The 26,168-nt window shown below is 30.0% G+C and overlaps 1 protein-coding gene across 19 annotated transcripts in view; it reads right to left on the bottom strand.

The window, feature by feature from the left end:
* Positions 1 to 26,168, bottom strand: part of LOC119602340 — a 110,182-nt gene that overhangs the window by 43,224 nt on the left and 40,790 nt on the right. For 15 of the 19 annotated variants that reach the window (XR_005231333.1, XR_005231332.1, XM_037953790.1 and 12 more), the window contains exons 3-4: positions 1,344 to 1,452; positions 1,086 to 1,213 (exon numbers count right to left, since the gene is read on the bottom strand). Coding sequence is in view for 17 of the 19 variants with exons in the window: in XM_037953790.1 (XP_037809718.1) it covers positions 1,086 to 1,213; positions 1,344 to 1,452 (237 nt within the window). In the remaining 2 variants the exon portion in view is untranslated. The remainder of the gene's footprint in view (positions 1 to 1,085; positions 1,214 to 1,343; positions 1,453 to 26,168) is intronic. The other 4 variants (XM_037953796.1, XM_037953801.1, XM_037953804.1 and 1 more) reach the window with 1 other exon arrangement.

The following is a 26,168-nucleotide window of genomic DNA, read 5'->3' as shown; positions in this document are numbered from 1 at the left end:
TCTAGTCTATAGTCTAGTCTATAGTCTAGTCTATAGTCTAGTCTATAGTCTAGTCTATAGTCTAGTCTATAGTCTAGTCTATAGTCTAGTCTATAGTCTAGTCTATAGTCTAGTCTATAGTCTAGTCATAGTCTAGTCTATAGTCTAGTCTATAGTCTAGTCTATAGTCTAGTCTATAGTTAGTCTATAGTCTAGTCTATAGTCTAGTCTATAGTTCTAGTCTATAGTCTAGTCTATAGTCTAGTCTATAGTCATAGTCTATAGTCTAGTCTATAGTCTAGTCTATAGTCTAGTCTATAGTCTATACGTCTGTCTATAGTCTAGTCTATAGTCTAGTCTATAGTCTAGTCTATAGTCTAGTCTATAGTCTAGTCTCTCTAGTCTAGTTCTATAGTCTAGTCTATAGTCTAGTCTATAGTCTAGTCTATAGTCTAGTCTAAGTCTAGTATAGTCTAGTCTATCTAGTCTAGTCTATAGTCTAGTCTATAGTCGGTCTATAGTCTCGTCTATAGTCTAGTCTATAGTCTAGTCTATAGTCTCGTCATAGTCTAGTCTATAGTCTCGTCTATAGTCTAGTCTATAGTCTAGTCTATAGTCTATCTATAGTCTAGTCTACAGGTCTAGTCTCTAGTCTAGTCTATAGTCTCGTCTATAGTCTAGTCTATAGTCTAGTCTAAGTCTAGTCTATAGTCTCGTCTATAGTCTAGTCTATAGTCTAGTCTATAGTCTAGGCTATAGTCTAGTCTATAGTCTCTATAGTCTAGTCTATGTCTAGTCTATAGTCTAGTCTATAGTCTAGTCTATAGTCTAGTCTATAGTCTAGTCTATAGTCTAGTCTATAGTCTAGTCTATAGTCTAGTCTATAGTCTAGTCTATAGTCTAGTCTATAGTCTCGTCTATAGTCTAGTCTATAGTCTAGTCTATAGTCTAGTCTATAGTCTAGTTTATAGTCTAGTCTATAGTCTAGTCTATAGTCTAGTCTATAGTCTAGTCTATAGTATATGTATTTAACCAATTTCTTTATATAAAATTTAATGGTGTTGTTGTAGCTTCAACCCCTTCTATTAAATATTGCTCAAACTTACCCTGGCCATACGATTTGCAGCATTGTTACGTGCATCTGTATATTCGGAACCTATAATAAATTCATGCGATTTATACGCTAATTCTGGACACTTTTTTCTACGTGGCAATGGTGGTTCATTTGTGGGACCTAAAAATAGAAAGCAAAAATCAAAAGTTAAAAAGTTTGCCTTTAAATCAATAAGCAAACAAAAAATCAAACAAAATCAAAGCAATCAAATATTTAAACATACCACTTTATAATTAAGTGTTAAACTTACCCACAAATTGACTTGGATTTGGCGCTGGTGCGCGTCGTACCACTTCTGGCCTTGAATTACCAGTAAACTCATGCCAACGATAAGTGCTCCTATACTCCGAATGGAGCTGCTGAAAACAAACAAAAATGGATATTAGTTTAAGAAGAAATAGATATATATAGGAGAAAAAATAAAAAGTAAAATAATATTGTCTTGAATTTTAGTTTTAAATTCTTGGAAAATTTTTGGATTTTTCTTGTTTTTATTGTACTGGGTTCTTATTTCTTAAACTATTGTGTTTAAATTTCTAAAGATTTTTGTTTGCTGTTGTTGCTATTGCTTCTTTTTATTAGCAACAAATCTGGGTAATTTTAGCTAGAAGAACAAGGTAAACATTTGATATGAAGGTATGTATGTATGAACAAATACTTGTTAAATGAAAATGATGATGATTATAAAATAAAGGCCACATTATGAATTTGAAGACTTTTGTGAACAAAATTATATTATACCTACAATGCATATCATTTGTCGAATAATAAAAAAAAACTTTTTATATTTTCTTAAATTTATTGAAATTGTTCTATTGTGTGGTAAAAATATTGTAATTTTTAGTTTTAGATTATTAAAAGTTTTTATTATTTGTACAACAGTATTTTATAATTTTTTTATTTTTTTTTTTTATAATTTAATAAATTGTATACCGACAGTCTTACAATCAGAAGTAATTGCTTAAATTAGTAATTCTTTTCTTTTATTTTCATCTCTATATTTTATTTGTGTCTGCTTTGTAACACTTTAATTACACAATCTGTTCCCCTAATTATTACTAAAAATTACTTTTGTTATTAATTCTCCCCCTTTTTGCAATCTAAAGTTTTTCGCTAAAACAAAAGATATGTTTTTCAGCTTTTAATTTTACGGAAAGAGTATGTATTTTCCCTAACAGATTACAAATTTAATGCTTTAGAAACAAAAGAAGATATCTTTATATTTTTGAATTTTTTTTAATAAATTTAAAAAAACTGCCAATGATACAAGGATGTAGATATTTACCAGCATAAGGATTGACGAAATCTTTAAATCAGTTTGAACAAATAGATTCTGATCGACTATTAATCGAAAATTTAATGCTTTTCTGAACACCTTTTCTACAGAACATTTGCTCATACGTCGACCCACTTTTCCATAAAAAAAAATTGCTCAGAATCTGACAACCATTTGTATGAAAAATATGCTCCAACTCTGTCCAACTCCGACTCCCTCCAACTTTTCTGTAGAAAGTGAGCTCAGACTCTGACCAACTATTCTATAGAAAATGTGCTCAGACTCTAACCAACTTTTCTATAGAAAATGTGCTCAGACTCTGACTAACTTTTCTATAGAAAATGTGCTCAGACTCTGACCAACTTTTCTATAGAAAATTTGCTCAGACTCTGACCAACTTTTCTATAGAAAATTTGCTCAGACTCTGACCAACTTTTCTATAGAAAATTTGCTCAGACTCTGACCAACTTTTCTATAGAAAATGTGCTCAGACTCTGACCAACTTTTCTATAGAAAATTTGCACAGACTCTTACCAAATTTTCTATAGAAAATATGCTCAGACTTTGACCAACTTTTCTATAGAAAATATGCTCCGATTCTGTCCAACTTTTCTATAAAAAAATATGCTCGGACTCTAAACAACTTTTTATAGAAAATTTGCTCAGACTCTGATTAACTTTTCTATAGAAAATTTGCACAGGCTCTGACCAACTTTTCTGTAGAAAACATGCTCAGGCTTTTACAAAGATTCCTATAGAAAATATGCTCAGACTGTAAAAAAATTTTTAATGGAATATGTGACCAGACTCTAACCAACATTTCTATAGAAAATATGCTTAGACTGTAAACAACTTTTCTATAGAAAATGTGCTCAGACTCTGAACAACTATTCTATAGTAAATATGCTCAGACTCTGAACAACTATTCTATAGCAAATGTGCTCAGACTATAACCAACTTTCATATAGAAAATATGCTCAGGCTTTGACTAAGATTCCTATAGAAAATATGCTCAGACTGTGAACAATTTTTCTATAGAATATGTGACCAGACAGTAAGCAACTTTTCTATAGAAAATGTGCTCTGATTCCGACCAACTTTTCTACAGAAAATATGCTCTAAATCTGACCAACTTTTCTATAACAAATATGCACAGACTACGACCAACTCTTCTATACAAAATATGGTCAGATTCTGACCAGCTTCTCTATAGAAAATATGATCAGAATCTGACCAACTTTTCTATAACAAATATGCTCAGACTTTGACCAACTTTTCTATAGAAAACATGCTCAGACTCTGATTAACTTTTCTATAGGATATGTGCTCAGAATCTGACCAACAATTCTATAGCAAATACGCTCAGACTTTGACCAACATTTCTATATAAAATATGCTCAGACTAAAACCAACTTTTATATAGAAAATAATCCCAGGCTTTGACTAAGATTCCTATAGAAAATATGTTCAGACTGTGAACAATTTTTCTATAGAAAATATGCCCAGACTCTGACCAACTTTTCTATAGAAAATTTGCTTACACTCTAACCTACTTTTCTATAGAAAATATGCTTAGACTCTGACCAACTCTTCTATAGAATATGGGCTCAGACTCTGACCAACTTTTCTATAGAAAATATGTTCAGACTCTGATTACCTTTTCCATAGAAAACGTGGTCAACGTCTAACCAAAAATTCCTCAAAAATATCTATTTTATTCATTATAAAATGGAGATAACTACCTTTGCTTCTATAATCCTCAATATTACTTGCAAGAATTCACCTTGAACTTGATAAAGCAAAAAATAAATAAATTGAAAAATAACGCCTAAACAAAATAAAGTAACAGCAAGTTAGTAAATGAAGAAAATCATAAATTCATAAATATTGTAACAACATCACTTTTTCTGACAGCCTGTATTATAAATTATGTTTATGTTTTTATATGAATAAAAAACTAACAAAAAAATCATAATTTTTATACAACAGTTTCACACTCAATAAGTAAAAAAAAAGAAAAAGAATTTAACGAATGTGAAAGGCGCTATAACAACTCAATAACTAAGAGAACTTTTGCAGATAGTCATAGTTATTACTATAGGCATATTATACTGCCAACACTTATCTCTTTTACTCTGTCATAGTGAGTCAACTTAATTCCATATTTCATGCCAATTGGCATGCTACACCAATAGGGCGTCTTGCTTGGTCGACTTTAAGACCAAAATATCAATCTTACGCAAAACGTATACTTCAACACTAATACAAATCAAACTTCAACCGAAAAGAATTTAATAAAATTAAAACCAAGTAATAAAACACATACAGACTTGCGTGTTTTAATACAGTTTATAGTTTTTTATGGTGGTTTATTTAATAAAACGTATATAATCATTAGTTAGTTTAGCACATTTTAGCTAAATTATTGCGTTAATACAACTATTTGTATGATAAAACAACAAGTTGGAAAGTAGCAAAAAAAAAAAGAAAAGTGCATTAGAAATTTGTAAACAACAAACATCAATTAATAAAAATTATAAAATTTCATAAAAGATAAGTTTCATAAATAAATAATTTCTTAAAGAAAATAATGTTTAATAAATGAAAGAGATTAAGAGGTAATTAACAAAATGTTTTGAAGATAAATGGTATTAACACTTTTTAAAGTTAATGTATTAATATGAGTTATACAATAGGTCTATTCCCTGCTCGCATATAACAATATTTTTCAAAGAAAATTTTCTATTGAAAACTAGCTCATTAACTGAGCAAATTTTTTACATTAACTAAACTAATTTTCTATAGAGAATAGGCATATTAATTGAGCAAAATGTCTATAGAGAAAAAGCTTATTAACTGGACAAATTTTCCATAGAAAACATTCTCATTAACAAAGCAAATTTTCTGTAGAGAAAAGGCTCATTAACTGTGAAAACTTTCCATAGAAAACAAGCTCATTAACTGAGTAAATTTTCTATAGAAACCTGGCTCATTAACTGAGTAAATTTTCTACAGAAAAGTGGCTTATTAACTGAGCAAATTTTCCATAGAAAACAAGCTTATTGTAGAGAAATTTTTCTATAGAAAACTTGTTCATTATCTGTGCAAATTTTCTATAGAAAAATTTCTATAAAAATTATCTCATTAAATGAGAAAATTTAATACTGAAAAGAGCTTAATAAAAAAATAGCTCATTACCTGTATACATCACTACAAACTAAGTGTTTGTTTTCTATAGGAAACATGCACTTAGTTTAAGCAAATTTTCTGAAGGAAACTGACTCACACTCTGAACAAGTTTCCTATAGAAATCAAGTTCATAATACCAGCTCACACACTGATCAAATCTCTACATAAATCCAACTCTTCTATAGAAAATATGCTCAGACTCTGACCGACATTTCTATAAAAAATATGCTCTGACTCTGACCAACTTTTCTATAACAAAGACTTTGAACAACTTTTTTATGGAAAATATGCTCAGACTGTGAACAATTTTTCTATAGAAAATTTGCTCAGACTGTGAACAACTTTTCTATAACAAATATGCTCAGACTCTGACCAACATTTCTATAACAAATATGATCAGACTCTGACCGACTTTTCTATAGGAAAATGTGCTCAGACTCTGACCGACTTTTCTATAGCAAATATGCTCAAACTCTGACCAACTCTTCTATAGAAAAGATGCTCAGACTCTGACAAACTTTTCTATTGAAAAGTTGCTCAGACTATGACCAACTTTTCTATAACAAACATGCTCAGATTTTGGCCAAATTTTCTATACAAAATTTCGTCAGAATCTGATCAACTTTTCTATAGAAATGTTCTCAGAACAACTTTTCCATCGAAAACCTGCTCAGCCTCTAATCAAAATTTCCTTAAAAATATCTACTTTATTCATTATAAAACGGAGATAGCTGCTTTTGCTTCTATAATCCTCAATATTACTTGCTCAGACTATGACCAACTTTTCTATACAAAATTTCGTCAGACTCTGATGAACTTTTCTATAGAAAATGTGCTTAGAACAACTTTTTCATAGAATAGGTGCTCAGCCTCTGACCAAAATGTCCTCAAAAATGAAGAAAATCATAAATTCATAAATATTATTTATATATATCATAAAGTTCATAATAGTAGCTCACACTCTCAGCAAATCTCTACATAAATCCAATTAGCTACTGTCATAAAAAATCCTTTCAAATGTCAACATTTTAACACTTGTATCCAGTATTTGAGTATTGTAGAACAATGGACATATTGATTAGATTTTCCCATAATCTTGAAGTAAACTCAAGACTACTAAATAAAAGAAGAAAATGTCAAAAGACATCATCTTATACTTAAGTCATTAACTAACAGGACAAAAAAAGCATCACTCTTTTTTTATAAAATTGCTTGCCAAAAAAAAAAAAACTTTCTTAACCATTGAAATAGAAACATGCCGAAAGTTGTTTATCGAACAGCATCAAGAAGCGTAAAATATATACAATACAAAACTTTAAAAGCAAAAGAAAAGGCAACTGTCTGGATTTTTGTATTTTTTTACTTGTTAAATGTTTGGCAATACAATGTGTATCTTTCATTCCTTTAATTTTTTTTTGTAGAAAGCAACCCAAAAGATCGTGTTTTAACTTTTTTTCCTATCTTTAGACATGACCAACATATACATATATCAGTTTTACCCTTTTCTTGATTTCAAGTAGCAAAAACAAAAACATGTTTCATCATGTTGGCTAGAATGAAAAAAAGAAAATAACACAAAAACAAAATGTCAAGTATAAAAGTCTTTAGTTATTTATGTTGTTTTGTATGTACATATGTACGTACGTATGTATGCATGTAGTATTGACCAGTTTGTTACATTTAAGTCCTCTAGACGTATGATTAATATTAATGTATATCCCAGTCATATGTGACGTATGAGTACTATTGATTTTTTTGTTTATTTTTTCTTTCTCAATATAATAGACTTTTGTGAAAATTGTAACCATAATGAAAGTAGGCAATTTGTATAGAAAGACCAATACAAAGTAAGTAAAATAGCTAAAGTAAATATTCTTTCATCAAGTTGTTTTTTTTATTTTTTTTGCCTGTCATTTAATAATATTCAAATAGGTCATAGTCATTAAAAAATTGCTTTAAAACTAAAACAATTATCATTTGTTCAGGGCTGTCGAATGAAAAAGGATGAAATTTGTTTTTCAGGGATAAGGATTAAACTTGGCAAGAAAATTTTGAACAATTTTAAGCGTTTAATTGTTTAAAATTAAATTTAAAAAAATCCAAATTTACAAAATATCTCATCTTATTAAACCCAATATAACCTTTACTACGCTGATGTAAAATCCACAAGAATTTCATATATCGATGTTGCATACGAAATAGTGACATTCTTGGAAATATACATCATCATTATTGCATGTTTACAAGTAATTTAATAATTTCCTATTAACAAGAAAAAAAGAGATTATTTAAAACAAAAGAATTCAAAAAATACTTTTAGTGCTATAAAACAAGTAAATAAGATTATAAGCACTAAAAATCTTGTACAATTATTTATATTTTGTACTAAACGTACTAGAAAACGAAAAAATTTAATACTCATGATTGCACTGAAAATTTTTTCCCATAATATGCACACGATGATTAACAAATATACCCTACACCATTAAACTTAGTAAAAAATAAGCAATTGTTTATATGAAAAACTTATGATCACTATAAAATCGATCAACGATTTCACACAGTCCGCATACAAATGTACCCCCCGGAAAATTGTGTAAAAAGCTTTAAGCATTCACAAATTCGTTGATTATGAATCAAATGCGACAAATAGCGGAAATAGGACCATAATTGGCGCTACCCCCATATAAGGGTCCCTTAAAAAAATACTATGATCATTTGTGGCTAAAAAAATAACTCCTAATTCACTATAAACAGGTTTTATAGGTACCAAAATCTCTGTACTAAATTTTAAGAGGATAAGTCCATGATTGACCTTATCCCCCATATAAGGTCCCCAGTAGAAATTACTATAACGCTCATTACCAGCTTAAATATAACTGTATGAATTCGCCATAAACAAGTTTTATACGACTACAAATCTCTGTACAAAATTTTGTAGGGATCGGTCCATAATTGACCCTACCCCGCATATAAGGCCCCCATCAGAAAATTATTTTAAAGCTCACTACTGGCTTAAAACTGCGAGTAGAATGACGAAATTCGACATAAAAGTGATTTGCAAGGATCGGTCTATGATAGACCCTACCCGCCACATAAAGTCCCCATCAGAAAATTACTTTAACGCTCAACATAAACATGATTTGTATGAACCACAATCGTTCTACAAAATTTTGCAAGGATCGGTCTATGATTGTCCCTTCCCCCATATAGGGTCTCCTTCAGAAAATCACATTAAATCTTAGTACTGGCTTAAAACTGCAAGTAAAATGACGAGTTCGACAAAATCGTTCTACAAAATTTTTGCGAGGATCGGTCTATGATTGACCGTACCCCCATATAAGGTCTCCTTCAGAAAATCACTTTAAAGCTCAGTACTGGCTTTAAAATACTAGTAGATCTATGAAGTTCGTCATAAACTAGTTTTCTATGACCTCTCTACCAAAATTTTGTGGTGATCGGTCCATAATTGTCCCTACCCCCCATACAAGGTTCCCATCAGAAAATCACTTTACCGCTCATTACTGGCTTAAATAACGAGTACAACGATGAAATTGGACATAAACATGACTTGTATGAACCAAAATCGTTTTACAAAATTTTACGAGGATCGGTCTATAATTGGCCCTACACACTATATAAGAAAATTACTTTAACGCTCATTACTGGCTTAAAAATGGGAGTAAACCGATGAAATTCGATATAAATATGATTTGTATAAACCAATGAGGATCAGTCCATAATTAACCCTGACTCCGTATAAGGTCCCTTTAAGAAAATGACTTTTAGGAAATTTTACATAAATAAGGATTCGCATTGCTTGTAGCAGGCACTCTGACATAAATTTTTATTCTAGTTATTGTCTCAAATATTTTTCTTAGGTTGTTTTAAAAAACTGTTCAATATATTTTACTTGTAAGACCCATGATTGCAAGTCATTTATAAAGTACATAATGTACGGCACTCATGGTCAGGCATCCCCACCTCTAATTTCTTACAGTTTTTTTTTTCACTATATGTATTAGTATTTTTCACTCATATTGTAATTAATATTGTCCTTCATGACTATTCTAATACCCACTAATACTACAAAACTAGTTACATATAGATAAATAACAAAAACATACTATACATGTCCCAGCAGTTTTATTAGCAGTCAGATTATAAATTTTAAGCAGAACCTTCGTATCTAAAAAGGTAAATATTTAAATCATCAGAAATTTCGATTCTCTATTTGGAGTGGAAAAGAAGATAGATATTAACTTGTGTCTGGTCCTAGAAGACAGACATGTTAAAATCTTAATTGATTAATTAAAATCACGAATTCAGGACCGCTAAACGGAACTGCTGGAATATATTAAAACTCAAATACATATTAAACAAAATGTCTATGTATTGGTAGGCAATCAAACAATATATTTAACAAAACTATTCCCACACACTGACACTCTTTGTTTTCTTTTGCAATATAGACATAACGTAAAAACAACAATGGAAAATATTAAAAATAGTGTGTTTGATAATAATATATATAACAATAAATTTATTGATATTTGTTATTAATACATATTCATTTTATATAAATACATATATATTTTTTTTCCTAAAGATAAGAAAAAAAAAACAAAGTGATTTTCCAACCTTCTCCAATCAAAAGAATATTAAAATAACAAACGCTTTTTGATTTAAAATAAAACTATAATATAGAAAAAAATTACAAAAGTTATTATTTTAATAATGCAGACAGCAATGATTTTTAATCAGTATTTGTTTTTATTAGAGATAAAGTATAAAGGGTATTAAAATAAATACATATAAATGTTAGTTGTAAAATTATAGAGAAACGATGGGGATAAAACTTTACACAGTCAAAGACTTCATAGGCCAATTCAATAGACTTTGCTCCTAGTCTTTAAGAATCTTATGTGGAAAATGTTGAACAGTTAGCCTGTACTTTGACCAAAAGGTTTAAATGAACTTAACTCTCTATTTCTATTTGATAAAAACATTTAATTTATAATTGAATTATTGACCTTCAAGTCATTGTCTGAAGGGGACTTTGTATGGGAGCTAGCATCAAATAATCATTCCGAAAATCGGTAAAATTTCGATCTGTTGCGTGAGCACAAGACTTGCATGGACACACAGACGGATAGACGGACGACTTAGCTTTGACATTAAAGTAATTTTCTGAAGTGGACTTTGTATGGAGGCTAGGATCAAATAAGGCCCGATTATTATGAAAATCTATAAAATTTCGATTTGGTGCCTCAACACGAGATTTACATGGACACACAGACGGATGGACGGACGGACGGAAAGTCATTTTCTGAAGAGGACTTTGTATGGGGCCTAGGACCAAATAAGGCCCGATCATTACGAAAATCGGTAAAACTTCGATCTATTGCTTGAGCACAAGGTTTACATGGACACACACACAGACGGATAGATGGATGGACGGACTTAGCTTTGACATTCAAGTCATTTTCTGAAGGGGACTTTGTATAAGGGCTGGGATCATTACGAAAATCGGTATCAAATCGGATCAAATAACTCCCGATCGTTACGAAAATCGGTAAAATTTCGATCTGTTGTGTGAGCACATGATTTACATGGACACACAGACGGATGTACGTACGGAATTAGCTTTGACATTCAAGTCATATTCTGAAGGGGACTTTGTATATGGGCTGGGATCAAATAAGACCCGATCATTACGACAATCGGTAAAATTTTGATCTATTGCTTGAGCACAAGATTTACATGGACAATCAGACGGATGGACAGATGGACGGACGGATGGACGGATGGAAGGATGGATGGAAGGATGGATGGACGCACTTAACTTAATCGAATTAGAAAGTGATTCTGATGCTGACCAATATATTTGGGTGTTAATACCCTTATAGTGATATAGAATATAAAAACGAAGTTCCGATTTACTTATTTATGCCTTCTTCCTGGGTAACAAACCACAACCAGTTGAATTTCTTACATCATTCAATAAACCAATAGTTATCCGAACGAGAGCTGAAGCATTATATAATAGCAAGTCTTTGAAGCTTGAAAAATAGGTTCAGGAGGGAGAGTATGTATTAAATAGGTCAAGGTTATTTTATAAAATAATAGCACCATTAAAATAGATTCCGATATATTGGTGTTAATCAATAATATAAAGCTATGAAGGCAGCAATTGTTTGTTTTATATTCCATTGGTAGCATTTTAAAATCCGCAGTTCCAAATAACCTGCTTTTTGTTGACCGTATTTAGTAATTTAAAATTCAAAAAAAAATTGCTTCCAACTATTTATTTCTCATCAAACTAGTTCAATTTAGTACAAATAGAAAACTTGAGGTTATTTAAAACTTTCCCATTAGTATGGAATTTTTTCACAATAATTCTATTTTTTATCCTTTTTTACACACTAACGTTCAACATTTTTTTATTAAAAGTTTTTGCCACTAATTTAAATTTTATTTGAAATTTAATATAGTTACCAAACACTGCAAAGCAATTAAACTATATTTAAAATTTAAAATACCCCAGCGTTTGGGTCATGAAAATGGTATGACCAATAAAAAGAACAGCACCCACATGCGAATGTTTTTGATAAATAATAATAAAAAAAAATACTCATATGAACTTTTGGCTACTATTACATTTTATTAGCCACTAAGGTCCAATAATTGTTTTTTGTTGATGATACTTTCAGTTTTTTTCTTGTCTATTCATTTTAAAATTTATGTATGTTTTAACACCGCAGTGAAAACAGTCTAAAAAAATGATATATTGCGTTTGTAGCATTGAGTGACATCAGATTTGGATTTTGGTTTTAAGCCAAAAATTTTATTTTAAGATTTATTTAATTGTTGTGCTATAAATATTCTTCAATCTAAAACAAAAAACTTAATTTCAATGTCAAATGTTTTAATAGCGCTACAATAATAAAAACAAAATACTAAATCTTAAGGACATTTGAAAAAAAAATCACAGTGATTTGATTTTAGCCTTCAATCTTATTTTATAATAAAAATATTCTTACATATTGCAAGGCTTTAAATTATATGATTTTTGTAAATAAAAATAAATAAATATATTTTTATATTTTAAAAACCAGTACTGTCAATTTAATTTCTTCTCATATTATGTACTTGTAGTTAAGATGTGAATTTAATTTCCCCTCTTGTATTTATATAAAAAGAACAACAACCGTGCCTAACATAAAAAATAGCAAGTTTATATAGACATCTTTAAAAAAATAAACATTTTTTAACAAAAGCTCAAATAAACTTTCAAGGTTTTTCATATTTTACAAAATATCACTCACAAAATGTTTCTTATATAAATTTATATCCCAACGAATATTTATGTTAGTCACTGTTTGTTTAAATTAAATATTCTGCATTTTCCACTTACTGCTTAATATTTTCCGCTTATTCGTTTGAGCCCCAAAAAAACAAGCAGAAAAATATTTAAATAAAAGTATGTTAACTTGTATGTTTAAAGTTTATTGCACTTATTTTTAACGGCTTACAATACATACATATGAATCACAATGACAGCGAGAGGAAGAAAAAGAGGCATTCCACATTATAATGAAATTATAAACTTCCTGTGGCAAAAGCACATAAATTGTGGCAGGGAGTAAAAGTGGCAGCTTTGGACAGTAATGAAATTTTAATAAATTGGTGGAAGATAGCTTTAAAAGCTAAAATTAAACTGCAGCAATATGAGAAATAAACTAGAACTTATTAGAACTGAACTAGAACTGAACTAGAACTGAACTAGAACTGAACTAGAACTGAACTAGAACTGAACTAGAACTGAACTAGAACTGAACTAGAACTGAACTAGAACTGAACTAGAACTGAACTAGAACTGAACTAGAACTGAACTAGAACTGAACTAGAACTGAACTAGAACTGAACTAGAACTGAACTAGAACTGAACTAGAACTGAACTAGAACTGAACTAGAACTGAACTAGAACTGAACTAGAACTGAACTAGAACTGAACTAGAACTGAACTAGAACTGAACTAGAACTGAACTAGAACTGAACTAGAACTGAACTAGAACTGAACTAGAACTGAACTAGAACTGAACTAGAACTGAACTAGAACTGAACTAGAACTGAACTAGAACTGAAGTAGAACTGAACTAGAACTGAACTAGAACTGAACTAGAACTGAACTAGAACTGAACTAGAACTGAACTAGAACTGTCGTCGTTCATAGTCGAATGTAATCAGCAATATTAATAATAACTCATGGCAGTCTTTAACGAATACCTTTTAGAAAATATATTATTTATTCCCATTGTCTTTTTAACCAAAAATAAAATATATGCAAATTAAAAACACAAATAAATTTTGTTTTCTCATACAAAATTTTCTTATCAAAATTTTGGCTTCTTTTTTTTCTCAAAAACAGCAACTTATCACCACATACTGTAAACGTAGTTTTAACAAAACAAAAGGAAAACACCCAAACAAAAATATTAAAATACTAACAACAAGATATCAGTTCATTGAAATGCATAAATAACCCATTAAGGGCACACAGGAAACATAAATATTTGTCTCTACCACATGTATGCCAAAAGAAGGAAGGAATGATGGCATTAAAGAAACAAAACAACAAGTCAACAAAATGTTGAACTATATTTTGCCAAACGAAAAAAGTTGCATTAAAAAAATTTTTTGATATTTTGCCAGTAGTATTTTTTAATTTCCAACATGACGAGGCAGTAAATGCTAAGAAATATGCGTAAAATTGTTTTTTTATTAATAAAATTATATAAATTCTTAAGAATTTCATTTAAATGCAGTTTTAAACCTTTTTTATAGAAATAAAAATAAAATTCCTTAAGATTTTTTCATTCTGGGAACAAGAAATATTTATTTAATTTTGTAAATAATTCTTTACAAAGCTTTATGTTTGTTTTTTCATTAGTTTACTTTTTCAATTTTTGTAGTAAACTAAATAACATTATTTTTAGTAATCAAATTAACCTTAATTATGCATGTTAAACTAAATAAATTTAAGCATTATATTTCCAATTTACCAATGGAGCGTATGATTATTATAAATTCATTGTAAACCAACGTGACGTATGATTATTATTAATGTGTTTTTTTGGTATGTGACGTATGATTATTAGTTATGTTTAGTTTCTTTTTTATGACTAATGACTATAAATAATACAGTTTTTTATAATAAATAAAGAGAAATATGTTTAATGTAAATTATGTATATAAACGTTTATTATAAAATAAACGAGGGTCAATTCAATAAATAAATTACAAGGGTTTTTTATGAACTAAATTTGATTGCTTAGATCACAATGTTTTTAAAATATAATTTGGAAACATAATTGCTATAAATAATCGTTATGTTATAGAATGTTTTAAAGAAAAAGGTTTTAAAACATGATTTATAAAAACTTCTATCTAAACTTCTTCACGCACCCCTGACTCTTTCAATGAAGAACTCAGGTGGCAATTTTTGTACATGGCTGAGCCGGTCCATGTACAAACACTTTGCTGAAGAACTCAAGCTATCTAATCTCTTGCCATAGTAGTCAGGCAGCATGGGACCAATCCCAATTCAAACCCGGACAAGGAAAAGGCAATCACTGGTCTAAAGTCAATAGAAGGGGCGACAAACCCCAGGAGCATCAAGTGAAATCAATCTTCCGGTATACCTTAAGGTGACCACCCTTATGATATCATGCAAGATTGCATTATTTAAAATGCCAGTGCATTCCTTAACCTCTTAAAGCCCATACTACTGAGAAGACACCTAAAGACGTAGTTGGTAGTCCGAAATACCCAGCCAATAAATCAGGATCCCTCTGTATGGCAGATAATGTGCCCATATGTCGCGTAGCATGAAACAATATAAATCCAGTTGAGATGGCAACAGCACCCAGAACTTCTTCTCTCCCCGTGAATTTGGGTATAAACCACAGCCACTACGTTGATCCCGAAGGAACCTCAACCAATTGACCGGTCAGGACTAGGCCCTGTTGGCAACCAGCCACCCGTAGTGCCAGATTATATGGTACTCTCGTTAGACCCCATGTCAAATCATTCCAAGAAAAGGCCGAGGATACATTTGATCATCACCAGTTTATAGTCACGGCAGACTAGAGGTAATGGTAGCACCTCTATACCCCGGAATTACAATACACCAAGATGGAAACATGCCCCGGGGGGAGACAGACAGACAGACAAACAGACAGACAAACTACGCGAATAGTAAGAGATACTCAATGGGTTTAGGAATACAGCATAAGTTGCTCTGTCACTTCACTCAGTGACATCTGTTGAGATGGCAACAGCACCAGAGAGAGAATCCAGAAATATATGTGGTATTTGGATATATCAGTCCTTAAACCAGCATTCTCTCCCCTTGAATTTGGCTATAAACTACAGCCACTACGTGGATCCCGAAGGAACCTCAACCAATTGACCGGTCAGACTAGGTTCTCTGGTTAGACCCCATGTCAAATTCTTCTAAGAAAAGGCTGAGGATATATTTGATCATCACACGACAGACTAGAGAGACAGACAGACAGATAAACAGACAGACAGATAGATAGACAGACAGACAGACAGACAGACAGACAGACAGACAGACAGACAGACAGACATGCAGACAGATAGATAGACAGCCCGGCAGGCAGGAAGACGAATGAACACCGTTTGTCTTGTCCAAATAAACCTTGTAATTAAACTGCAGATCGGAATTTTAAAGATAACCCGACAGACAGACAGATAGACAGACAGCCCGGCAGGCAGGCAGGCAGACGAATGAACACCTTTTGTCTTGTCCAAATAAACCTTGTAATTAAACTGCAGATCGGAATTTTAAAGATAACTCAACAAAATCTGTTAAGAGGCCTTCTATTGTTTCAAAGACAAACATTTCTGCAATTTTTTCAAAGCGATTACTTGACTTAATTTTTGATCAGCCATCAGTCTATCTACCCGTTTGTCATGTAAATCATGTAATTAAACTAGAGGATATATTTTTAAAATACCTATTTCTTTCTATGTCGAACTATTGGTTTCAGTCCATCCAATGAGTATTAAGATTGTAATTGTGCAATTGTAAATCAACATGTCTTTGAAAATGTGAAACTACGTCATTATATCTCTAATAACTCACAAGATATTTCACACACAGAAAAAAAAACCTTTTAAATCATTGTGAAATTGTGATATTAACCAAAAATAAAGACAAAAGTGACAAATTTCCACGTGAATAAGCCATAACTAAAATTACTCGAAAAATAATACTTACAAGCAAAAAAAAAACTAAAATTCGTTTTACTTCCTTGATACTGTTAAATACATATAAACAACAAAACACAAACGTATAATAGTTTATACATTTTGTCATTTTCATTGAACCGAAACAGATTCACATTTTTTCCCCAGCTGTATAGACTTATTCATAAATAATTCTGTTTAACATTTTTTTGCGAAAAAAATAACTAAAAAAATAGTTACAAGTGATATTTCCATAGCATACATATAGGCATTTAAGCCTGGAAGTAAGTGTATTAACCTTCTTACTCTTACCAGACATTTATTAAATATTTCGTTGTATTTCTTTTTTGGATTTTATTACAATTTTTTTTATTTTCGAGTTCAAGAGACTGACAATTGAATAAAAATATATATATTGTATAGTTATTGTACATGTATCTCTAGCTATAAGAGGATTATAAGTTTTTGTGTTTAAGTTATGCAGACTTACTTTATAGTTTTATATAGATAAAATGAAATATATTAAATTCTAATAAAACAGTATACGAATTTATGTTTTGGAGAATGTGCAAGAGTTTACTTGCCAGGATTTTTTTGTATAGTTTTCCTATTTTTTTGCAAATGAAAGAAGGAAAACAATAAAAGTTTCAGTATTATGAAATACGTTGCCATAATGGAAAAAAATGTCTGTCAGCTAGTTTTTTGTTGATACTGAGTTGTAACTCTACTCGCAAACAGTTGGTATATTGAGTTCCTTAAACTTTTAGATTTCATTCAATTACAGAAAATCAATCTTAATTGCTGAACATACAAGATTTTTCGGAAATTATTTTTGTTTGTAACTTTTTATATGTTTGTGCAAGTGGAGGAGGACATAAATCCCTCAAAAAGGCGTTGCAGCATATTTTTTTGGCAAAAACATTAATGTTCCTATATATAAAAACCTCCCAAAAATATGCTACTCTTTCTTTTAACTAGATCTTTTAAAACAACAAGCACTCTAGTAGGGTTCTTAAAAATTCTGCATTAACCTCAGAAAATTATACTCTATGCGAATATTTATTTTATAAAACTTCTTTCTTTTCATTCTTGACTGTCAGTCACTCCAACACTCTTTCAACATTCATCATTTAATTGCATTTCCTTATCACTTCAACTTTATTCACACAGACATTTTAGCCTTAAGCCTAAACTTTAACCATTCAACTGTAATCATCATTATCATCATCTGAAGCAGTACCATGACACCAAGTGTTTTGTTGCAAAGTAATTAAAGGGGGTTTTTACTGAAAGACTGTTAAATTTAAGAAAAAAATTTAAAAATTTTGAAATGGATGGCATGGCAATCATATTACGTAAATACAATATACTATGTACTACAGTAAATCAACTGATCGTACAATTTTTTTTATAAAAAATCTATGCATTGTAACATTTCCTCTGGATAATCAACAGATCGTACAATTTCATATATACATATTATCTATTGATCTTACAATTTTCTAAAAAAAAATCAATTCATCGTACAATTTTGTATAGAAAATATATAATTTTTTTTTGAAAAATCAACTGATCGTTCAATTTCCTATAGAAAATCAATTGATCGTACAAATTTCTATAAAGAAAATCAACAATTGTTTATAGAAAATCTATTTATCGATTTTCTAATCGATCTTCTGAGTGATCTGAACTGATCTTTCAATCTTATAAAGATCTGAACTGTCGATCGTGCAATTTTCAATAGAAAATTTAATTATCGTACAATATTCTTCACTTGATATTAAAGTTTTCTTAACAAAAAGTCAATTGATCTTAAGAGAATATTTACTGATCGTTAAGTTTTTTTTTATAAAAAATCTATTGATCGTACAGTTTTCTATAGAAAATATTTTGATTGTACATAATAGAAAAATTTTGAAAAAAATCTCTATGAACTGATCATTAAATTTTATATAGAAAATCTGTAGATCGTATAATTTTCAATAGAAAAACTACTTATCCTACAATATTTTTCGCTTGATAGTACAGTTTTCTTTACAAAAAAAAAAATCAATTGATCGCTTATTTATTGTTATAAAATCCATTGATCGTAAAAGAATTTTTACTGATCGTAAAGTTTTTTATAGAAAATTTATTGATCGTAAAGTTTTTTATAGAAAATATTTTGATCGTTCAAAATAGAAAAATTCTGATCATTTAATTTAAAAAAAAAAAATCTCTCTGAACTGATCGTTAAATTTTATATAGAAAATCTGTAGATCATATAATTTTCAACAGAAAATCTACTTATCGTACAATATTTTTCACTTGATAGCAAAGTTTTTTTAACAAAAAATCAATTGATCGCTAATTTTTGATTAAAAAATCCATTGATCGTAAAAGAATTTTTACTGATCGTAAAGCTTTTTATAGAAAATCTATTGATCGTACAGTTTTCTATAGAAAATATTTTGATCGTTTAAAAAAGAAAAATTTTGATAATTTTATTTAAAAAAATCTCTCTAAACTGATCGTTAAATTTTATATAGAAAATCTGTATATCGTACAATTTTCAAAAGAAAATCTACTTATCGTCAAATATTTTTCGCTTGCTAGTTCAGTTTTCTTTAAAAAAAACAATTGATCGCTAATTTTTGATTAGAAAATCCATTGATCGTAAAATTTTTTTTTATAGAAAATCTATTGATCGTACATAAACAATCTTCAAAATGTACCATATAAAAAAAATTTGATCATTTAATTGAAAAATCTCTCGATAGTAAAATTTTTTATAGAATATGATAAATCTAAAGAAATACACCTTGAACATAATTCCTGGAAATCAAAAGCCTGGCAATAATAAAGATAATGTTCCAGAATTTTACTGCCCCTTCCCACATGCCCTACATTCATAATCCTGTGTGTCCATCACTCAGAGTTCGTGCTATCATACTAACATCAGATTAGCTCATTCTGAGGAGACATCTCTTTCTCTCCTCGTTAAGGTTAATATAGATAAATATTGTTAAAAAACAACAGTTTAAATACTATTTTGGTTAGTTTCAGTCCGTCCACCCATCCATCCATCGGTCCGTCCGTCTTTCTGTATGTCTGTCTGTCTGTCTGTCTGTCTGTCTGTCTGTCTGTCTGTCTGTCTGTCTGTCTTTCTGCCCGTCTGTCTGTCCATCTGTTTGTCCGTCTATCTGTCTGTCTGTCTGCCTGTCTGTCTGTCTGTCTGTCTGTCTGTCTGTCTGTCTATTTGACTTTCTGTCTATCTGTCAATCAATCAGTCCATCTATATAAATCTTGTAAGTAAACTACGAACCGCCGTAACACAATGAAATCTATTTATGTATCTTGTCTTTTACCAAGGATGTCAAGGTATCGTTATTCTGTCGGTCCATCCTTTCATCCATGTAAATAAATCTTTTAATTAAAAGATAGCTTAAGGAAAGTTTTTTTCACTAATAATGAAATATTTTTAATATGTTTGAAATCGATATATTTTTTGGCTTTCAATTACTCAATATGTCTATATATCTGTCTGTCTGTCTGTCAGTTAGTCTGGGTTAACATTATTCTATTTTACTAAAACTTCAAATGTTTCCTATTATCTTGAATTTTATATTCTGAAAAGGTTTTATATGCGTAATTAATTATAAAATTTTTGCTTCCGAAAGATATTTTATGTAGTGGTTGGATATCAAATAGTCTAATTTTAATTACTTAAATAAGCATTCTGATCATCTAGAAATAACTAATTTATTAAAAATACCCTGTTTTTATGAGTCGCAAAATAAGTTTTCAAAAACAATTAAAAAATGTACATAAATATTTCCTAACAAAGATCAAAATACATTCCACAATTATGTTAAAATTTGCATTAAAAATTTAGAAAAAAAATGTAGACAACATAATAATCACAATAAAAATAAAAGAAATTTTTGGAAAAAATAAATATTTGCTCATATTTTTATTTAGATTATTAAAATATGTATAAGCTAAAAAAAGCTCTTTATTATACACGTGTGCATGTAAAATAGTATGTGTGAATTGACACCCATAAAAGTATTAGTATAATGTATGTGTATGTGAGTACATATGAATGAAAGTAATTGTCCTTTTTGTATGGTTTTAACTCCATTGCAGGGATTTTATTTACACTTTTATGGTTTCTTTCAAGAGAAGGCAAAAATAACCCATACTTATGTATGTATGTATGTATGTATGTATGTATGTATGTATGTATGTATGTATGTATGTATGTATGTATGTATGTATGTATGTATGTATGTATGTATGTATGTATGTATATAAAAATTTTGTTGACAAAAATATTATACTCATACATTTACAAACACCCACAAAACAGCAGAACCTACATTGACATATAATATTATAGGAGAGAGACAGAGGGTGGAGGGGGGTCTTAATAGGGAGGTAGAGAAAGGGGTGTGCTACTAAAATGTTTATACCACACAATTTTGGTTTTTTGTTTATTTTGTTTTTTTCTCACTGTTTTCTTTTTTCTATTCAGCTGTTTTTGTCATTTCAGCAGTTGTTTGCATGTATGAATATTTATATGCATTGTATGTATGTCTATGCATGAGAGTATGTATGAAAAATATTTGCTTTTCTTTATAAAGGAGTGTTTGAATATTGATTGTGCACAGAGCAATGTTTTCTCTATATATTGTTTGGTCACAAAGTAGTGTTTTATATACAAAACACAAACTACCTACATCATCATACATACATAAAAGAAAGAATAAGAAAGACAGACAGACCAGAGACAGAGAACAACAGACAACAAAGACAGACAGACAGACAGACAGACAACGACAACAACATACATACATAGCAACAAACAGACAAAACAAACAACAAAGACAGACAACAAAGAAGACAGACATACAGACAGACATACAGAAATACATACAACAACAAGAAGACAGAAAGAAGAAACAAAGAAAAAAGAATAGACATAAACAGACAGACAGAACCTACAGACTAATACAGACAGACATAAATAACATAAATACAGACATACATACATACAGACATACATACATACATACATAACATACATACATAAAATAAAAGTAATACATACTACATACATACTACATACATACATACATACATAACAATACATCATAAATACATACATACATACATACATACCTACATACATACAGAATACATACAGACATACATACATACATACAACATAATACATACATACATACATACATACAATACAGTACATGACATACATACATACATACATACATACATACATACATACATAGACAACATACATACTATACATACAATCATACATACATACATACATACATACATACATACATACATACATACATACATACATACATACATACATACATACATACATACATACATATGATATGTATGTAAGTGTATGTGTCTGTTGGTTAGTATTAGTAATGCCTGAAAGTGATAGATGTGTTTGTTTGTATGTATTGCTGTTGTTTGAATTGTTTATGTACTTTGTTGTTTTTATGATTTATTCATAAAATATAGTCTTTTCAAGTCCAGGATAATAATTTTAACATTTTGTCGTTTATATTTTTTTCATAGTTTTATGTTTTATTTTTTTTTTTAAGTACTGGTACTTTAAGTAGAGCAAACATACCTACATTGTTTATAATTTAATGTCCTTTTTACAATATATTAAGACATAAAAAAAAACAATCTATAACGGAAAATTGTCTTCATTGCGTGTTTTTGATTGTAAATAAAAGTGTAATTAAATTGTATTTTTATGAATTTTTTAAAAAAAGATTTTAATGGCAGAGATAGGAAATACATACATGTTAAATAGGTGTAAATAATATCTGTTAACGCTGTAGGTTATTAAACCAATTTGTAAATAAATAAATTTTAAGATAAAATTTAATTTTTTTTTATATAAAGGGTGTTTGAAAAAAGGGGTATAGAAGCATATATAGCAAAACATTGTTGTTGTATTTTTTTGTAAGTGTGTTTTTTATGGAACCTTTGACTAAGATCCTACTAAAACTAATGTCGGATACCCTATACTGAAGTGAAGCGTATCCCAGAGAAAGAGTTTTGTGATCGTTCGAAACAAATAGTAGTTGAACGGGACAAAATCTGAACTAAAAGGCGAGTGAAGCTATACTTCTTAACCATTCCTATTACGTTTTAATATCCCCGATACAGGTTCTCTGTGACAGTTCCACCAAATGTAGAGCATTGCCTTAGTTCCATGGATACTGGCTATCGTTTCTATTCGGCATGTTGGGCTTTATACATACACAATCTCTTATGTTTCGGGATATTACTTTCTCTCATAGCCCGCCCGGGGGGGCATGTTACCTTGGTGAAGTCTCCATCTTGGTTTTATTGCAATTTTGCGGGGAAAAGAGGTGTTACGAATACCTCTAGTCTGCCGCAACTATAAACTGGTGATGAATAAATGTATCCTCGGCTTTCCTTGGAATGATTTTACATGGGATCGAACCAGAGCACCTGATAATCTGTAATACTTTGTCCTGGCTGGTCAGTTGATTGAGCCACGTAGTGGCTGTGGTTCAATCTCAAATTCGCGGGGTGAGAATGCTGGTTTAATATCTGATATATCTAAATGCCATATATGTATGTCTGTATGTCTCTCTCTGGTACTGTTGCCATCTCAACAGATGTCACTGGGTGCAATGACGGAGCAACTTATGCTGAATTTCTGAATCCATTGGGTATATCTTACTCTTCGCGTAATAGGGCGTCAGTATAGGTTGGAAAATTTTCAGGTTGGCATTCCTGTTATTCCATATGGTCTGAGAATAGAACTAATATAAGTTGGTGGACGATCGGGAGACTAGTACTGATTTTTTAAACCTTTTACTTTAGGGAAGTTCTCGGTACTGTTGCCATCTCAACAGGATGTAGGTATATTGCTAAATGCTACGCGACTTATGGTTAAGGCCCACCATTCAACTTGTCGGGGCAATTATTGGGTTCGAATGACTTTGGAAATTTCTACATCCTTTGTCACATTATCTCGACATACAGAGGGATCCCGATTTATTGGCTGGGTATTTCGGACTACCAAATACGTCTGTAGGTGCTGTTGCCGAAGCAACAGTGCCTTGTGGTGTGGTTATGCGACTGAGGGACGAAAAATCTGCCTGAGCTGATCATTAGAGGATGGAGATGGCGTCGCTCATGACAATGTTTATACCTGATGGTCCATCTCGGTGTTACATCGCAATTATGGATTTATCGGATGCGTTTGTTGGGCTTTCGTAAAAACACTTTTCAAAAGAAACGTCATATGCTGTGAATCCTGTGAACAGTGGTCTTATCATAAAGCTAGACATACAAACAGACGGACTATCTGATTAATGTGTCAATGCATTAAAAATTTCAGTGTTAACTATTTGCAATTGTACATTCATACATACATATTATGTATGTATACGGTAAAGGATATAGAAAGAAAAATTTAAGTTTATACTTAATTAAAATGGTCAATAATGATTTCTTATATTTATATTTGTTCTGTTTAATAAATGTACTTATTGTTTAAGATAAATAATATTTAAGCAAATATTTATAAATATATATGTTCAACAAAAAATGTATGTTATGGCAAACAAAATTCCGATTATATTTATCTGACAAGTGCATTAATATTAAAAGAAATGCTTGAAAATAAACATTAAACAACAGAATTTTTACAGTTCAGTTATTCTGGAAAATAAATGTACATATGTATGTAAGTATTATACATACATACATATACTAATTCATTCTAAGAGAAAATTTCTTTATATACTAGCATCCCAGCAAAATCTTTGCTTACAATTATTACCATTAAGTACTTTATTAATGACTTACTTTGTATGTAAAGTCTAAAAAAAATCAAAATAAAGAAACAAACAAACATAAAACAGTTACTTTTTCTTTTTTTTTCCTTTTTTTGTGCACACGATATCAAATATCTATTTTTAGACAAACAGAAAATAAAATAGTATTTCTGTGTGAAAACTATTATTTGACGCACAATAAAACAGCTAAGCAGTGGTGTAGTGAGTGGAGCATCCAACTGGCAGACGGAAGGTATTGAGTTCAACCCCAGTCTGTGTCGACTTTTTATTTTTATTTTTTCATAAATATTCTATAAATAACTCTACTAAAAAAACAACTTATTTCCAACCAAATAATATTGACTTACTTTTGGAACATCTCAAACAAAAATAAGTACTTTTTCTAGTAGAATTGTAAGCGCTTTACTCGATGAATTCTGGTGATTTTTCTAGTGAATTTGTAAGCAAATATTTTGCTGGGATGTAAGCTGGATCAAAGGATAAATCTGCAAAAATTACCATTTTGCAGATTTTTGTGATATTTTTGTCAACAAAATTTTTTCAAAACATTACAAAATTTCCTGCATTTTTGTCCTAAAACAATGTCATTCAAAAGTCACTGAAGACATAAAGAATTTTTTACTTTAAAAATTTTAAAACTTTCCTAATGTTTCTCCTAATGTCTCTTAGAAATTTAATAAAAATTTAATTATAATTTTGTAAAAGCAAATGTTTTCTGGCTGTTTGTTTATAAAAAATATTTGTTATTAATTTACAAATATTTTACTAAAAGAATTTTTCCCCTATTGCTTGAAAAATTTCCCCCAAAATGTCCTTCATGATGGCAAATAAGTACATAACAATTTGATTTTATATAAACTATTTACAACCCTTAAATTAAGTTATGAAATGTTTAATATTTATGTGCTTAAAAAATCGACAAATATTTTCTCGGGAAAAAAATCCATTAGAATCATACCACATCTTATGTGCACAATTGTTTGAATTAGTTTTTAAACTCGAAGAGTAATTCGTTAAAAGTATAAAATTGTTTATGTAGATCACAATTTGGTAACTCATGAACTATTGAAGATATCATAAATAAATGTCATATGTATGTTTAGAGCTGAAGTGTTGCATTATAATTTGATCTTTTCAATTTAAACAATTTTAATTTATTTCTTTAATTTTTCCATAAATTTTTCTCGTATCTGATATCTGAGCTATTAACAGGCAAACGATGAAAACCCCTTTTTAAATAATTTTCACTAATCCCAGTGTTATTTTGTGTGCTGATCCCGAAAATGGAAATAAAAATGTCGTATCACCTACCAATTTTCCACATTTTCATCTTATAGTCCTTCTGACTGTATACTTGAATCCCAAATATAAAATTCTGTAATTTTACAGAAGTTGCGATTAGTGGTCGTTCTCTCTAGACTTATACTTTAAGTTAAAGAATTACATTCTGGAAAAAATTTAA

Source organism: Lucilia sericata, unplaced genomic scaffold (genome assembly GCF_015586225.1).
Source record: "Lucilia sericata isolate MDLA Ls3-8-SP2 unplaced genomic scaffold, ASM1558622v1 Contig000223F_arrow, whole genome shotgun sequence".
Lineage (NCBI taxonomy): Eukaryota > Metazoa > Arthropoda > Insecta > Diptera > Calliphoridae > Lucilia > Lucilia sericata.
The sequence above is the reverse complement of the archived record's forward strand: the minus strand, read 5'-3'. Positions and strand labels throughout refer to the sequence as shown.